The 18,603-nt window shown below is 41.4% G+C and overlaps 2 protein-coding genes across 2 annotated transcripts in view; both read right to left on the reverse strand.

Annotated features, from left to right (window-relative positions):
• The window catches only part of wdfy1 (WD repeat and FYVE domain containing 1), a 26,919-nt gene extending 26,118 nt beyond the window's left edge, over window positions 1-801 (reverse strand). The window contains exon 1 of the mRNA XM_025002155.2: window positions 591-801. Coding sequence (XP_024857923.1) covers window positions 591-727 — 137 coding nt within the window. The 5' untranslated portion in view covers window positions 728-801. The remainder of the gene's footprint in view (window positions 1-590) is intronic.
• Window positions 802-5,001: 4,200 nt separating this feature from the next.
• Window positions 5,002-18,603, reverse strand: part of serpine2 (serpin peptidase inhibitor, clade E (nexin, plasminogen activator inhibitor type 1), member 2) — a 16,716-nt gene continuing 3,114 nt past the window's right edge. The window contains exons 2-9 of the mRNA XM_017438857.3: window positions 17,138-17,411; window positions 16,804-17,031; window positions 14,651-14,848; window positions 7,076-7,274; window positions 6,897-6,994; window positions 6,462-6,548; window positions 5,659-5,742; window positions 5,002-5,503 (exon numbers count right to left, since the gene is read on the reverse strand). Of these exons, the coding sequence (XP_017294346.1) occupies window positions 5,466-5,503; window positions 5,659-5,742; window positions 6,462-6,548; window positions 6,897-6,994; window positions 7,076-7,274; window positions 14,651-14,848; window positions 16,804-17,031; window positions 17,138-17,393 (1,188 nt within the window). The 5' untranslated portion in view covers window positions 17,394-17,411 and the 3' untranslated portion in view covers window positions 5,002-5,465. The remainder of the gene's footprint in view (window positions 5,504-5,658; window positions 5,743-6,461; window positions 6,549-6,896; window positions 6,995-7,075; window positions 7,275-14,650; window positions 14,849-16,803; window positions 17,032-17,137; window positions 17,412-18,603) is intronic.

Here is an 18,603-nt window from a genome sequence, read left to right on the forward strand (position 1 = left end):
GAACCTGAAGGACTCTGGATTAAACAGTGTGAACCTGAAGGACTCTGGATTAAACAGTGTGAACCTGAAGGACTCTGGATTAAACAGTGTGAACCTGAAGGACTCTGGATTAAACAGTGGGACATCAGGGGACAGGGATCCCAACCTGTCCACCGAGTCCAACTCACTGTACAGGAGTCTGGTGACACCCAGCTGTTGTGGCGTCATCAGATTCATTTCAATGTTTTTAATCAAATGAAAACAAAGGAGTTCAACTTTTACGTTAACAATAACAAGATAACTACTTGAAAGCCGAAGGTTTGTAGTTTGAAATATGTTTTCGCGTCACGAATCGTGAATAAGCGTTGTACAGACTAAGATAGCTGTTTGCAGATCTATTTAGGATGAATACATACGAATGAACAAATATGTATGAATTTATAACTAAAGAACCTCCCGTGACGCCTTTCATTCTATAAAACATAGCCAAAGTGAATCAGTTTATCGCTGGTTTCAGTTTCTCCCTGTTTGCCCAGATATCGCACTGTAATCACCAGTAAGTAGACGGAGCCCGCTAGCCGCCGTTAGCTTGCCTGCCTGGTGGCTCTCACCTGTCCTCGCTGACCGTGATCACTCCATCTTCTTTGGGGATTAAAACCGCCGCGTTGACGGAATCCGAGTGTCCCTCGATCTTGTTCAGAAGAACCGGTCTAGCAGTCTGAGGCCTGGAATGAATCTCTGCAGCCATGATGAGTTCACCGAGCCAGCAGTGTTTCCTTCAGAGAATTGTCCTCCTTCACTAGCCTGTAGAAGGAGAATCAGCTGACACCCGGAGCCGCTGTCAGGATTACCGTAATGACTGCAGGAAAGCCTCAAACACATTCTGACAAGATTAACACAATCTGAAGCTAATGGCATATTCTACAGGAGAACTATGTTGGAAAACACTCACAGCAATCCTTTAGGAAACTTTTGATGAAATATGTCATCCCATGTCTGTTTCTTTTAAACAAAGCACCCTTAGTCTGCTTCTACCAACACAAACATTTGAGTTGGATGATTTGGGCTGATCCCTTCACAGAGAACAAGCCAACATGAAAGACTTGGCAGATGTTTTAAAGCGGACTGAACCTGGGCTTGAACCTGCAGCACTGAGCATCAAGCTACCACAGCCCCTCACCATGGAACTGAGTAAACATAGCAAGCGTTTAAACTAACAAATTGTGCCATTTTTGGAAAAAAAAATAAGGTAATTTTGAATTTGATGGAGGTGCAACAGCAGCACAGTGGTGGGAGCTGTTGCCTCCTAGTAAGAAAGTTGCAGGATCCCTTCCTAACCTGGGGCCTTTATGGAGTTTACATGTTCTCCCTGTGCTCACGTGGGTTTACTGCGGGTACCCCAGTTTCCTCCCAAAGACTAAAAACATTCATGTCTCTCTGTGACCTGTCCAGGCTGTCCCCTGCCTCTGGCACAGAGACTGCTGCCCACCACCCAGACAGGAGAAGCGGGTAAAGAAAATGGATAGATGGATGAACACATCCAAAAAAAGTTGGGGCAGGGCCATGTTTCCCACTATGAAACATCTCCTCTTCTTTTAAAACATACAGGAACTGAGGAGAGCAGTTACTAGAGGTTTTGGAGAGGAATGTTATCCCATTCTTGTCTGATGTTGGATTCTAGCCGTTCAACAGTCCTGGATCTTCTTTGCTGGATTTGCAGTTGGTGAGAGGTCTGGAGTGCAGGAAGGCCGGTTCAGCTGTGAGCTCTTCTCAAAGCCATGCTGTTGCAATGGTTGCAGTATGCAGTTTACCTTATTTTCCTGAAATATGCAAGGCCTTCCTCAAAATGGGAAGTCTAGATGGGAGCATATGTTGTTTTTTTATGCTCTCATGCTCATGGACATGAATGTACCCCCATACCATCAGAGAAGCAGGCTTTTGAACTGTGTGCTGATAACAGGTTAGATGGTTTCTCTCCTCTTTAGTATGGAGGACGTTTCAAAAAGAATTGCAAACTTTGATTTGTCTGACCACAGCATTGTTTTCTATTTTGCTTCAGTCCATTTTAAATGAGCTTTGGCCCAGAGAAGATGGTGGCGTGTTCTTCTTTGCATGATAGAGCTTTCAGCAGCATATGTGGATGGGACACTGAACTGTGTTTACAGACAGTGTTCCTGAGCCCATGCAGTGATGTCCAGAACAGAATCGGACCTGAAGGTCACAGGCATCAAACATTGACTTTTGGCCATGTCCTCTGCACACAAAGATTTCTCCAGGATATTATAAAAAAATTGTTTGATATCATGAACTATAGATGATGAGATATACAAAGCCGTCACATTTTTACATTGAGGAACATTATTATGTCACTATTTTGACAGGTTTTCAGAGATTTGGAACCCTTCTCCCACCTTTATTTCTGAGATTCAGCCTCTCTAAAAAGCTCTTTTTATACCCAGTCCTCTTACTGACCTGCTGCCAATTAACCTCCAGTCATCTCTTATTCATACCACTTACTTTTACAGCCTTTTGTTGCACCTGTCCCAGGTTTTTGAGATGTGTGGTTGCCATCAAATTGCTGCCCCCCACCACCCTAAAAAGGATACATTTTAAATAAATAAATAAACATTTGCTATATTCCTATGTTCCATTGTGAATAAAATATGGGTTTATGAAATTTCCTAATTATTGCATTCAGGTTTTACATACATTTTATGCAATATCCCAACTCTTTCAGACTTGGGGTTGTATAAACTGATTTAAATTGTTTTGTTACCATTTGAAGATGGTAGCTGATGCTGATGATACTCAGTTATTTTTATCTATAAAACCTAATGAATCCAATCAGTTACTTAGATTATAAGCATGTCTTAAAGACATGCTTATAATGACCCGTACTCATTTTTAATTTCTTTACACTTCTCTGTTTGTATATATTATGTTGTGTTATTTCAAATGATTTTACTTTAATTTTCTTTTTTTTTTTTAAAAAAAAGCCCATCTAGGGACAAGTGCTGCGAATTAGCTGTTGCTATTGCACCATGATGCTAACATGGGACTGCTGTTTCATTCAGTTTGTCTATGTAAATGTGTGTCTGTCCCTATCAAATAAACTTGGAAAAAAAAACAAAACATAAAAACCTGGATAACTCTTAATTTTCTGCTTTTAAACTCAGATAAGACAGAGGCAGGTATACTGGAGAATCTTGGGAACAAACTTTGCCGCCTTTCACTTCCTCTGAATGACATTAATTTGGCCTCCAGTTCTAATTTAAAGAACTTTGATGTTATTGTGGGTCAGGAAATTTTAACTTTTAACTTTAACCCCCACATTAAAAATGTTACCAGGTCTGCTTTCCTCCACCTACATAATATCACTAAAATCAGAAACATCTTGTCTCAAAATGATGCAGAAAAGCTGGTCCATGTATTTATCATGTCTAGGCTGGACTACTGTAATACTTTATTATCTGGGTGTTCAAAAAACTCTTTAAAAGTCTTCAGCTGATCCAAAATGCTGCTGCCAGAGTTCTGATGAGAGTTAGAGGGAGAAATAATATTTCTCCAGTTTTAGCTTCTCTCCACTGGCTCCCTGTCAAATTCAGAACAGATTTTAAAATCTTAATTCTAACATACAAAGCTCTGAACAACCAAGCTCCATCTTATAATAAAGATCTAACTGTTTTGTATTTTCCTAACAGAGCTCTTCACTCTCAGACTGCAGGTTTACTTGTGGTTCCTAGAGTTTCTAAAAGTAGAACAGGAGGCAGAGCTTTCAGTTCTCAGGCTCCTCTCTTGTTGAACCAACTTCCAGTTTCTGTCCGTGAGGCTGACACCCTGAGGCTTAAAACTTTCTTTCGATCAATCCTATAGTTCGGGTTGACTTGGGTTTCCTGAGCTCTCCCTTAGTTCTGCTGCTATAGGCTCAGACCGCTGGAGGACAAACTGGAAGCATTTCCTTTATTTGCTCTGCTGTAATTATTTCTGTCAGTAACATGAGTTTCTTCCAGTAGAAACTCCACCTGGATCCACTCATTCTGTCTCTTTCCTGTCCTCTCAAAGCCCAGCTGGGTGAAGCAGATGGCTGCTGGTCCTGGTCCTGAGTCTGGTTCTGCTGGAGGTTTCTTCCTGTTAAGAGGAAGTTGTTCCTCTCCACTGTTGTCAATGTGCTGCTGAGGATGGGAGACTGTGACGAAGTGAAGATTCAATGCAATCTTCTGGCTTCCTTAGATAAATACTTTTTACTAATTGGCTTTTAGGATGTACGTAAATGTTTTTATACAGAGCTCTGAGACGACTCTTGTTGTGACTTGGAGCAATATAAATAAACTGAACTGAATTTAATTAGAAGTTATCCAAAGGCCACTTTGGCCTTTGAGTCACAGAGTATGTTGACCAGACCATAAGTTCAGTAGTTTATTAGCTACAATCTATATGACCATAGATCCCAGAGCCCTAAAGCAATAAGTCCTCCAACGGTATCAAACCTAAAAAGCACCTTAAACTGCAGATAAATGACCTCTTCATTGTAGCTTTTAAATCAAATCGAGTTCAAAGAGTAAACTGTAAAAGCTGACATTTCTTTAACAAGTTTAATTATTGATTAAAAAACAAACAAACAAAAACCCTCTATAAATAAATCATCAGTAATAAAACCAAACGGCAAAAAGGTTCCCAAAGGCCCTACATTTGGACTTTACCAGCATGGGTGTCAGTACGGCTGCTTCAGGTCGCAGGGACATCACAGGGGACATCACAGGGACACAAAAACAAGCTCTGACACTCACTCACACTTACCAACCACCCTAATGTGGATGCTTTTTGGCTGTGGGAGGAAACAGACAGGATACACAAAATAACTTGCTTGTCAGAAAACCAACCCTGGAGAGCCCTGTTCTGTAACACGTATGACCAAATCAACACAACTTTCACTTTGCTTGGTATTTAAAAAAACAAAACACAAGTCATATGCATGAATCTTTAGGCAAAAATGTTTGAACAAACAAACAAAAACTACTAGAGTCATTTCTCTGTTGTTATAAATATGTGCATTTATTTTTGTTTTCCAATATGAAGCAACAGAAGATTTCCTCAGCAAAAGAAAAACAAAAATAACAGCTGAGGGTAAAGTCTTTAAGATTAGCTGATGCTCATATAAACGTAATAAACAGGAGTTACATGACTCAACTCAAACTGTGAGCCAATAAATAATAATCTTCATTGTACTCCAGAGTTAGGAAAAAAGAAATCACACATTTCACTTTTAGTCATTAAAAATGTAATAAAAGAAATGAACAGCAGGAAAACAATCTGCAAAACATTCTGAAAAGTTTGTTATGTGCTGCAGAAAACGATTAACATAAAAAAGAGTAATATTTAAAACACATCCACACTGTACATTCTACAGCCTGATTTATGTGTGTGTTCATGCACAGCAGTGTGTAATTACTCCAGGTGCTGCTGAATGGTGTGTGCAGCCTGCGGCCTCAGGGCTGGTTGATCTGACCCAGAAACAGGATGGTACCTGCAGACACACACAGCAAAGCATGAAAGCAAAGTCAACTTTATAGTCAAAATCATGTTCCTTTCACATCCACAGAGCAAAATACACATCTACATACAAAACAGAAAAGTGGACAGTCAAAAACCAACGTGTGAGTCAAGCTATTTGAGATGTACCTGTTGGGTGGTGCCTGATGAGGAAGAGGAAAGGCCTGTCCACTGTAACCCAGGGGGGGGAGGACCGAGCCATCAAAATAGCAGCTGAAACACAAGAGTTACAACAGGTCGATTATTAGAAAAATCTGAAGTGAAACTACATTTAGAAATATGAAACATGTTCAATCACAGCATAAATCAAATGCTTGTTTTCATATCTGCACACAAACTACAGGCTGAAATCAGTTGTAGATTATATTCATTTATAAGTATAATCAAGGTTCTTACGGTTGTAAATACAATCTATGTTTAAGTAAAACGATACAATAAAAAGTGTAAGAAATATGTCTAAATAAATTTTATGTCAATTTTACAAAGACATAATTATAATTTCTCAGCCAAAAACAACAAAATGATGTTGAGCATCTTGCTAGTGATATAAAAATATATATAAATCAAAAGACCTTTATTTAAGCAGCTATAAACCCGTTGAGACCATGACCTCTCTCACAAGAGTAACCTGACTGAGAAAGGCAGCAGCACACATCGTACTAAAACAAGACAGAGAAACACGTTTTATTTCTATAATAGAAGGCCAACTTAAGTCTTAAATGGGAAACATGACAGTTCCCTGTCAATGATTACTTCGAACTGGAGACCCTCTCAAGGACTTTACCTTGAATAGTTCTTGTCTTATCTTATGCAACAACTAACTGAATACTTGACCCACATTTATGAGGCATGCTGCATTGGAGCAGAGTGAAATGTAAAAAGCACCTATTTAGTCTACTCTATAGTGAGTGAGGGAGTGAAAAAACACTTACTGGTGGCAGCTGCTGCTTTTGTTCCTTCTTCATTCACAATAACTTTGGCTTTCTGGAGTGCCTTGGATACAAACACTGGGTCAGCACCTGAGAAAACAGGAGCTTTAGTACCTCAGCTCAAATTGTCCACTGCCAGTTTTTACTCCACACCACACAAGATGGGGCTAAAGTAAAGATGTTGTCTGTGGTGAATTTTGGTCCATGACACATGATGGCAGTAGAGCACTTCACCTCCATCTCCTTTCAGTCCATCGGAACTTGTGACCAGCACTGGTTCAGTTTTTCACACTGAACACTGCAATCATTCATAGTTCTGCTCTCAGCAGTAAACAACTAACAATCCTCACATACTGTAACACTGACTCATGTCTGAATAACCTGCTGCTGGAATCTCTGCACCATTGTCAGGTTTAGAGTGCTGATGTTTTCACTTACTGAGGTGAAAAAAGTCAGCTGCATCCTCACTGAATATGTCTGTGACTCCAAGTGCAGAGAGCGGGTCTTTCAAATCCACTTCTGCATCTGCAGCAAACCTAGAAAATCCCAAACAAACACTTATTGTTGCTTACATTCAAAGCTACAGTCGTACATGTTCCCATATGTGTGCATCTTACTTGGGAATGAGCAGGCGGACCTTCCTCATGTGCATCAGCTTCGTCCAGCTCTGCACCGTGGCTGTGCTGATGTGTGGGATGACCTGGGACAGAGGTGTGTTCTCATCATAAGGCACAACGATGAGCATGCAGACGGTGTTGCCATGATAGGGCAGCTCAATGACTCTGTATTTGAGCCCCTCAGGAGTGGTGGCCATGCCTGAGACAGTAAGACAGCCTATCAGTAACTTTGGAAGAATGACACAAAACAGATGGAAGTATGGGCCTAGCGTTCCTTAAAAGACTGCATCTTGCCCATCATCTTTAATGACAGAGTTTTAAGCAGAAAAACTTTTTATGGGAGGGGAGAAATTACAGTCCATTAAATATTTTGCTGAAAGACCAAGTTGACTCCAATAGTTTTAAACATCTGTTAGTGCTCAGACTATGTGATGGGGATCGGTCTACTGCCACACCAAATTTTAGGTCAGTATCTGAAAGTCCCAGACATTTGTGCTTTTAAGGTCAGTTGGCTGTAGCAGCCTTCCTGAATCAGGTTGACTCCAAGGTTAATCCGGGGTTCCCTCCAGTGTATTATCAGCCTGGTGTGCTGCCAGGCTAAACTCTGATTGTTTATTATAAAATGGTTCTTTTCCACCCGCATCAACTTGATGCGTTGATCACCGCGTGAGGGTGCACGCGGCAACAGTAACGCAATCGCGCTGTCCCTGCCCCTGAGCGAAGGCCCTGCGAGTGTCCCGTCACGTGGTCGTGCACCTCCCAATTTCTGTAACTTCACTTGGACCGCACACGCTGCGCTCCATTCACAAGGACGATTTCGGTGCTCTAGAGGAGCTGGTTCGCCTGTATCAGCATTTCTATGATCCCTCTGTGAGAGATCACAAAGATAATCAAACTGTTTAAAACTCATGGAAGGAGATTACTGCTGCAGCTGATAAAAAGGAGAGTTTATAGACCACAGAGGTTTGCTGAGCTGGAAGTCAGCAGGTGGCTTTATAAGACTGAATACAGTCAGCATGTTTTGTGCTTATATTATGTACTTGTTTAACAGTAAAATGATGCTGTTAAATTCAGCATTAGATGCTTTGTTTTGTTGTTCCATGTAGTGATCCAACATGCAGCCTGTGCCACAGAAAGCACAGTACAGTCCAGCATCTGTCTGTTGTTATTCATTGGCCTGGAAGTGAGACGTGTGTTGGTGCTTTGTTTGCACTTCATTTATGGTAATTTAATTTATTTGTAAATGTGACTTAAATTAGGATTCAAATTAGGTGCAAATAATTTGTATTTATTTAAAAAAAGTATTTCAAAAGTGCTTTTTTGTAAAACTGTAGTTGTGTAAATATTTGACACAAATATCTTACAATATCACATAATAAATAGCCATATTTTCAACTTTCCTGTTAACTTTACAGCCAATAATAATCAGAAGTTTCATTAAAAAAAAGTGTTTAATGGTTCATTTTGATAAAACACACACACAGGCAAAAACCATTGTGCACCTCTGCCCTTTGGCGGTGGGCAATAACCTATTTTACTATTTGTATGCCGATTTCCGTTATGAAGCAAACATTTGAAAAACAAAGGCAGTTCAAAGTTTTGAATGTAAAGGTCAACCTTGAGCTACATTTACACAGAAACCTGAGAGAGGTCTCTGCAGTTACCATGTCATTAAAAAAGAAAAGATCAGAACAAACAAAACAAGTATTGCAGTGTAAGGAGGACTACAAAGGTTTTTCTGAAACTCTGGAGACTCTGAAGAGCAACAGTGGGAGAATAAAAATAGAAATCTGAAACAATGAACCTTTCCACAAGTGTCCATCTTTCCAAAATCCCCCAAGAGTACAACTATGACTCATGAAGAAAGTCACAAAAAAGTCCAAAGAAGATATCACTCCCACTTCAATAAAGACCATAATCATGACTCCAGTATGTAAAAGACAATGTTCTAAAAAGGCTTTTATGGAATGACAGGAAACCCACTGCTGACACAGAAGAACAAAGTTCATCCAAATTTTACCACAATACACTTCAACACTGGTCAAACCACTACTTTCAGCTGTTCTCTTTTCATGGATCACCACGGTGAGTCGTCTTCCTCCATCTGTCTTCTGTGTCCACTGTCCTCACTCCAACTACCTCCATGTCCTCTCTAACTGCATCCATGTATCTCTTAGTCTTTTTCCTGGCAGGAGCATCTGTAACGTCCCTCTAATATACCCACTGTCCCTCCTCTTAAGGCAATATCAATAGAAAATACGTCCGATAGAACATTCAATACTTTCACTGAACTCCGATCCAGAACAACACAGCATTCTGGGGGATGTAGGCAGAGGCACAGCTTTAGCCTCTCAACCTATCATAGCCTAGCTAAGTGAGTTAGCAGTGACATCTGCTAGCTTGCCAGCAACAGCCTATTGAGTAACATGCGCAGTAGTTGTTTCACGTTAAGGCACCAGGCAAAGAGTGAAATGAGAAAATGACAACTCCAGAAGAAATTGTGGATAAAAGAGAAACTGTCATGTCACCCGTTTGGCAGTATTACAGATAATTTAAGTCCAGAAAGAGTCAGACCAATGTTGTCTGCAAGTTATGCAAGGTTGTCATCCCGACCAAGTATGGCAATACCACCAATTTATTTGACCACCTCAGCCGCTCTCATCCGCTAGAATACAGCAGCGTCAAACAGCTACCGACATTCGCCAGTGGAACAACACACAAGGGGCAACAGACAACCATCAAGAGGTACTCGGCAGCAGCGCCATACGACAAAACGTTTTAAAGAAATAACAGATGCTGTTGCGTATCATTTAGCGAAGGACATGCTACCACTCAGCACAGTTGAGAAGCTTTTACTTTATGGCTATCGTTGCACATTGACCAGTATGTTTATTTAATTGACAGTTTTTCATAGTTGTGTTGACCTCTTTTTAAAAGGTTGATGGTTACATTTAAAATTAAAGAATTTAGATTCAGCCTTTTTACTCCTGGTCCTTATTTTAAATAGGTAAAAAAAAAACTCAATTATCGATATTGACCAATATGAAATGCTTATATCATGATATGCTTTTTAGCCATATCGCCCAGCCCTACCTCCCCTCCACATGTGCAAACCATCTCAGTCTGGCCTCTCTAACTTTATCTCCCAGTCGTTCAACCTGGGCTGGACCTCTGATGACCTCATTCCTAATCCTGTCCATCCTTGTCCCTCCCAAGGAGAACCTCAACATCTTCAGCTCTGACACTTCCACTCCTGTCTCCTGTCTTTTTGTCCGTCCCAATGTCTCCAAACCATAGAAGATGGCTACTCTCCCCACTGTCCTGTAAACCTTTCCTTTGACCTTTGGTGCTACCCTTTTGTCACAAATCACTCCTGAAACTTTTCTCCATCCACTCCATCCTGCCTGGACTCTCTTCTTCACCTCTTTACCTCACTCCCAATTCTCCTGGGCAGTCGACCCTAAGTCCTTAAAGTCCTGCACCTTTGTGACCTCTGACCTTGTAGCCTCACTGTTCCTCCTGCCTACCTCTCATTCACACACAGGTACTCTATCTTCCTAAGGCTGACTTTCCTCATCTTTCAAGTGCATACCTCCACCTCTCCAGGTTTTCTTCCACCTGTTCTCTGTTCTCACCACAGATCATGATGTCATCTGCAAACATCATAGTCCACGAGGATTCCTGCCTGTCCTCATCTGTTAATCTGTCCATCACCAGAGCAAACAAGAAGCTCAGAGCCGATCCTTGATGCAGTTCTTTCTCACACTCTCTGTACTTCTCCATCACCATCCTCAAAGCAAAGACAGCATCTGTGGAGCTCTTTCTTGGCATAAAACCATCCTGCTGCTAACAAATAGTCACCTCCTGTCTAAGTCTAGCTTCCACAACTCTCTCCCAGATCTTCATTGAGTGGCTCATCAACTTCATTCCCCTGTAGTTGCTTCAACTCCTTGTTCTTAAAACTAGGCACCAACACACGTCTTCATTCCTTAGACATTTTCTCACTCTCAATAGTGCCATTAAATAATCAAGTCAAAACTCTCACTGCAATCTCTTCTAGACATTTCCATCCCTCCACTGGTATGTCATCAGGTCCAGCTGCCTTCCCTTTCTTCATCCTCTTCAAAGCTTTCCAGACTTCATCCTCACTAATCTTTTCCACTTCCTGGTCCACAGTTTCTATGAACTCTACTCTTCTTTCCCATTGATTCTCTTCAGTCATCAGCTCCTCAAAGTTCTCCTTCCATCCTCCCATCATGTTCTCCTCTCTTGTTAGAACATTACCATTTCTATCTTTAACAAGCCTACCTGCTGCACATCCTTTCCAGCCTGGTCCCTCTGTCTACCTAGTTGATACAAGTCCTTCACTCCCTCCTTAATGGCTAATCTCTTCCTCTAGATAACTTCCTGCACTTCACTATTCCACCACCAGGTTTCCTTCTCATCTTTTTTCTGTCCAGATGACACACCAAGTACATTCCTAGCTGTTTCTCTAATCACTGTGGCTGTCGTAGCCCAGTCATCTAGAAGCCCTTTCTTACCACCCAGAGGCTTTAATAGTTCCTTTCTGAACTCCTCACAACATTCTTCCAAACAGGGTTTCCCCCAGCGTATTATAAGCCTGGCGGGACACCAGGCTTTGATGTTCCTGCCGCCAGGCTAAGCTCTGCTTGTTTATTATAAATACGTCATTTTTTATACACATTTTTTTCTGCCAGCACCCCCAAAACTACTACCTTTATCTACCTCACCACACGAGGGTGCACGTGCCAACAGTGACGCAATCGCGCTGTCTCCGCCCCTGCACGAAGTCATGTCGTGCACCTTTTATAACTTGATGTGGATCACGCGCCGCACTTCGTTCAAAATGGATGATTTTGGTGCTCTAGAGGAGCTGGTTCACCTGTATCAGCACGGAGCCCTGCAGGACTCTAATGAGCCCTGAGGCCGAGCCTCCTTCAGCTACCTGGAGTTAGCAGGTTGTCAGAGCCACAGCAATAAATATCAGTGGGTTTAACCAAAAATGGTTAGTTGAGCTAAAATTCAGCGGGTGTCTTTATAAGACCGAATATGGTAAGCATGTTTTGTACTTAGTGAAAATATTATCCTTGTTTACCAGTAAAATGATGCTGTTAAATTCAGCATTAGATGTTTTGTTTTGTTGTTCCATGTAGTGATCCAACATGCAGCCTGTGCCACAAAAAGCACAGTACAGGATCTCTCTGTTTGTCAGAGTTCTCTGTTGTTATTCATTGGCCTGGAAGTGAGACGTGTGTTGGTGCTTTGTTTGCACTTTTTCATTTATGGTAATTTAATTTATTTGTAAATGTGACTTAAATTTTATTTTTTTATTTGTATTGTTGTTTAAAAAAGTATTTCAAAAGGGCCTTTTTGTAAAACTGTAGTTGTGTAAATATTTGACACAAATATCTTACAATATCACATAATAAATAGCCATATTTTCAACTTTCCTGTCAACTTTAATTTTTTTTTTTACTAAATCACAGTCGATCACAGGTGATCGGCCACCTACCACCAGGCTTAGCCTCTTTTCTGGGGGAAACCCTGCTCAACTTCCAGCTTTTGGTCCTCTTCTCTGCCTTTATTATTTTCCTCTTCATCACCACAACAGTCATCCTCCACAGCACCATCCAATGCTGTCTGGCCACACTCTCCCCTTTCACAACCTTACAGTCCATAATCTCCCTCAGGTTAGCTCTTCTACACAGAATGTAGTCTACCTGTGTACTCCTGCCTCCACTCTTATAGGTCAAACTGTGTTCCACCTCTTTTGGAAATGGGTGTTGACTACAGCTATTTCTACCCTCTTGGCAAAATCCACCACCATCTGTCCTTCCTTGACACCAAACCTGCCCTTCACTTCCTCATGTCCTCCATTTCCTTCACCAACATGTCCATTCAGATCTGCTCTGATCACCACTCTCTCCTCCTTACTCTCCATCACTTCATCCAGATCCTTCCAGAATTTCTCTTTCTCTTCTGCATCACATCCAACCTGACAACACTGAACATCAGACCTTCTACTTCTACCTTCACACACATCACCCTATCTAACACTCTTTTCACCTCGACTACATTGCCAACTCTTACTCCTTCACCCCTTCCCCATTTCTTTTCCTATCCACACTGTGGTAAAACAGCTTAAACCTTGCTGCCCTTCCACTTTGTCTCTTAATATAATACATCTACCTTCCTCCTCTGCATCATGTCAGCCAGCTCTCTACATTTACCTGTCATTGTTCCTACATTTAGAGTTGCTACCCTCAGGCCTACACTCTGGATTTTCCTCTCCTGGAACGTTTCCCTCCTCTTAGTCCTCAAACATTTTGGAAAATCATTGTGTAGGACAAAAGTCAAGGATACCATCTGAACTGTTTGTACAAAAGCAGTCCAGTAAAATCTGGAATAAACCAAACACAAATTTCTCCAAGTACAATATCAAATTATAGTCTAACATGAAGGTCACAGTCTAATAACATGGGGATGCTTTCTAAAAAAAACCAAAAAAAACTTCCAGATACTGGAAGTTTTAATTATTATTATTATTATTATTATGTGCTACTTTTGTTACTACATGTTGAGACATGAAACTGTTTAAAATCATCTAGCGAGACTCTTGTCAGGAAACAAGAATGACAAACATGTTAGCTGAAGGTTGATTTAGGCCAATTAATGAATATAACTCACTGCAGATGGAGCCTCATGCCACAAGCATCTCATCGACAGTCTCTAAAAAGGTTTGTCTTAAGATTGTCCAACTAACTGCGACAAAATAAGTTTTAAATTTATAAATTATGTGTACACAATACTTCAGTCAATGCATTATCTAAGTGAACAGAGTGACTTAAGACCTTTGAGGACAAACCTAGAAATAAAAGAACAGAAAGGACATTTGGCTCTCAGAGCTGAACATGGCCTCACTTTAACACTGTGGCTGTATGAGAATCTATCCCCCGTGCACCCTCACCATGCTAACAGCTCTGACAGCTCATCTAAATATAGACGGCTGACTAGTGCATCATTTCATTCACACGAGACTAAATATCTTCTGGATGTAACACATCTAAGCCTGCATTTCAACTCACCACAGCCTCCTCTATGAATCACAAACTGGAACTGAGTGGATCCTCAAAATGTCATTAAAACAATCATTTGTCAGACCTGAGTGCACATGGAACATTTATTAGAAAGATTTCTGATAGAGTTTGTAACAAACCTGCAGAACCGTTCTGTTGAAATATGAAACTACCAATCAAGGAAGGTCCTTAATGCAAAAATAAACTTTGGTTTAATGGAAATGAAAAGTCCCCAATAAGATGTGTTCAGCGTTCCCCGCTGGCTCTTATTACTGGCAAACACAGTGATTTTAACTACTTCTTTTATTGCAGCACAGATTCAAATACCAGTTAAATAAACTAACACTTTCAATTATAGACCAAATGTTTCTCTGAAAAGACAAATAAAAATATGTGGCTGTGAAATGCATTAGTCAGTAAAAGTCATCATGAACCACCGTCTGTATGTGGGCAAATCTTTTCTTAACACAACACTTACCTATGTTAAAGATTGCTAGCTGGGACATCATTGGAACTTTATAAACTTCTCCATCCCCCCCATTGAAGGGTCTCATCTTCGTGTTGTTGGGCTGGAAGCAAGACTTCCACAAGCCTCTGAAGTAGATCGAGTTAACAGCAACCAAACGGGTCAGCGCTGAATCCAGCATGTCTGCTTTGATCAGGCTGGGGATGTGACCTGGAGAAATATGCAACAGTAAATTAACATTTAGATAAAAGAATAAAGTAAGAAAGCTATTTTGTGTTCATGAGAAAAGTAGAAGTAATAATGCATCATCATCATCAGCAAGAAAAAGGAAATGAAGACTGTTGCTCTGTTAAAAGTTTGTAATGTGATCAGTAACAAACAGCCCACATGTAGTTAGAATTAATTTCTCTTTGTTGCTGGACATAAAACTATGCAGATATATGTCTGTAATTAGCACTTCATTCCAGAGGCGTATACTTCAGAGCAGGATTTCCCATGTTGTTTTCAGTATCATGAGGAGGATCTCTAAGCATAGCTCCATCACCATGGTAACATAACAAATATTAATATTTATTTCATATTTAATTTGTGTTAGAAATGCTATTTCTGTTGGATTTCTCCCTCTCTGTTGCCAATATAATGTTTCTTGACACTTTTATTACCCCCCCCTCAAAAAAGTCCTAACGAATTTCACATATAGTATACATTTAATCCTAGGTGGCACAGTGGTGAAGTGGTTAGAGCTGTCGTCTTCAGGATCGCTTCCCAAACCTGAGGTCTTTCTGGGTGGAGTTTACATGTTCTCCCTGTGCACACATGGGTTTCCTCCGGTTTCCTCCAAAAACATGCATGATAGGTTAACTAATTGCTAACTCTAAAACTATCCCTGTGAGTGACAGTGATTGGTTGTTTGTCTCCACGTGTCCCTGTGATGGACCTGTGACCTGTCCCGGGTGTCCCTCGCCTCTCGCACAGTGACTGCTGGAGACAGACACCAGCTCCTCGTGACCCAGGAAGGACAAGTGGGTAAAGAAAATGGATGGATGGATCATGTTGAAAGCCAGAGTGAGACATGCAGTAATCCATTTCTGTCTGCTGGGGGCGCCTGTGAGCTAATGGCTGGATTCTTCAGCTGTTTTAGGACATAAACAGTCATTTAAAAATAAAAAAACAAAGTGAGAAACACAACACCATCTGTTTTTGCTTTGACTGCCAAAATGAAAGATTCTTTAGTTTCTAAATTTTCAAATTTGTCTCTAAACCAGACCTCCCTTCCCTTCCCAGGAGGTGATTCCTGATCAGCAGAGCTCGTATAGTAACTTGAGGTGAATAATCTTTTTGGATTATTTAATATGAAACACCAACTCTGAAGTGAATACAATATTCTTAAAGACACACGTAGACTCATAAAGCAGAGACAGACCCTTCCCCTGATCTGCAGCCCAACTCTCTTTCAATTAAAATTATTTAAAGCTACGTGCCAAAACTCACAATAAACCCTAGTAGACTTTACTAGATAATCTGTGAAAGTGACAGCATTCCAATTTTGTCATTAATAATACATTTATAATAGAATATATTCAGCAGGCATTTTACTTGTTAAGTTGCGTGTGAATCTGATTGTCAGACTGCCTCGCTTGCACTAAAATGGTACTAATAAATACCATTACACCTCTTACAATTATTCTTTTCTTGTTAAATCCTCAAACTAAGCCTGGACAGCAGTATTCTCTTTAAAAACATTTCTATGAGTACTAATTCAGGTACATGCATGCAATATTAATGCGTCACCATTTTTCCCCCTGTAACTTTATGAATGTATCAGTGTATCTTGAGCAGAAAAAGTGTCAAATGAACTTTTCAAGCCATGCACAAAAACTAAAGCAGAAACTCTGAGGTAACTTTAGAACCACTGTCACTGTACCTGTTATTTTTTAGTGAAGATTTAGGCTTTGTCAAGTCGGACTAAGGGAACAAAGCCCTGCTCTGTTGAACTATACCCCTCATATTAATCAGCAAAAGCAATAAAACTGTTGTCAGAACAAGCCAAAACACGATGCTTGTACTTAATTACACAAATAAATAAGAACAAACCTGACCAGAAGAATACAGACTCATCTGCTTTTAAAAGGGATGGATTCACAACACTGCACTAAGATCCTTACCTTTGGTCTTATTTTTGACCCATTCATTGATCTGATCAGCTGCTGCACTGGGGTTGCTGAAGTCCAGGTTCCTGCTCTCACATTGAAAGTTTGCTTTGTTGGTCGCCACAAACGCCTCTTCCATGGGAAAGCCTTTCTGGCTGAACATGGCATTGGCAATCATCACAGCATCCTGGTTAGATTTGGACGTCAGGGTCTTGTGGAGCTTCCTCAACATTTTATAAGGCCCTGTGCACACCAAGAACATGGCATTTCTCAATTTACATTATAGTTCCTCAGCCCCGTGACACTGCAGTGATTTCAGATCATTTTATTGTCAAGCTTCCACACGCACCTTTTTTCTTGTATCGCAGAGAATTAATAATCTGCTTCCTGGTTTCACCATGGGCTCCAGGTAGCAGCATCCCAAGGATGGAAGCCACTCCATGAGGTGAGAGAACAACATTCTCCAAGGGCTTTGTGCGGACTACTTGCTGAAACACCTGTATGCCAAGATCAGAGCCCCGTTCACCATACGATGGGGTTACAGACAGCACACCCTTATGGCCACACAGAATCACCAGTACATAAAGGAAGAAGATGCACTTCATTTTGATCCCTGTGGCACCCTGTCAGAGAAAAACAGCAGAATATCAGACAGCCTGAAGGAGCCATAAAGCATCTCAGTGGTTTATTCTGCTCCCCTGAGGACACACCTGTATTCAAACATCTACAACAGCAGACATTCCTAGAAAGCTTCTTCCAGGTGAGCTCATTTCCTTTGTAAAAGTCATGACAGTTAACTTGTTAATGGTTATTTCATATACACCTTTTATTGTCCAGTGTGGGGAAAAAAACATAGGACTTTGCTGCCTAAAGATCATGGACCATCAGTGTTTGATAAGATTGAGTTAAACCTTTTGAACCATCTTAGGAACCACTTTGAGCCGCCCGCCCCACTCTGAAGCAGAATGTGGCTTCCAGAAGCATATGGAAAGAGAGAGATGCGAATGGAGAAAACTGAAGATCTTATTGTGGATTTCTGTGAAAATTAAGTAGCTTTCAATAGATGCATTTTTAAATGAAAAGGCTAGCATATCACCCACCTCTTTTCATGCCAGACTTTTGAACTGTGATCGTTTTGTGATGAGAAAGAACAGTTAGAGCCATTTTGGTCAAACCTTTAAAGGATGTTTTACACAATGTCATGCAATGTGTTTGCTACTTCCACACCAGCCCCTCCCTGGGCTGCCACCTTACCGTGGTGGAGGGGTTTGAGTGTCCCAATGATCCTAGGAGCTACGCTGTCAGGGGCTTCATGCCCCTAGTAGAGTCACCCAAGGCAGACAGGTCCTAGGTGAGGGGCCAGATGAAGTGCAGCCCAAAGACCCCTAATGATGAACATAAATATTGGACACAGTATTCCCTCGCCTGGACGCGGGTCACCGGGGCCCCACTCTGGAGCCAGGCCTGGAGGTGGGGCACGTTGGCGAGCGCCTGGTGGCCGGGCTTTCACCCATGGAGCCCGGCCGGGCACAGCCCAAAGAGGTGACATGGATCCCCCTTCCCATGGGCTCACCACCTATGGGAGGGGCCAAAGGGGTCGGGTGTATTGTGGGCTGGGTGGTGTCCAACCCCTCTCCTTGAGAGGGGTTGGACACTCTTTCACTCTGGAGTTGTCCCCGGTGAGAGGCGCCGAGCAGGAGTGGGCATACTTGTTGCCCCCCATCTTGGTGCCTGTACGTTGGGGTTTACCCCGGTGAACGAGAGGGTACACTCCCTCCGCCTACGTGTGGGGGGGACGGGTCCTGACTGTTGTTT

Source organism: Kryptolebias marmoratus, linkage group LG2, assembly GCF_001649575.2.
Source record: "Kryptolebias marmoratus isolate JLee-2015 linkage group LG2, ASM164957v2, whole genome shotgun sequence".
NCBI classification, from domain to species: Eukaryota; Metazoa; Chordata; class Actinopteri; order Cyprinodontiformes; family Rivulidae; genus Kryptolebias; species Kryptolebias marmoratus.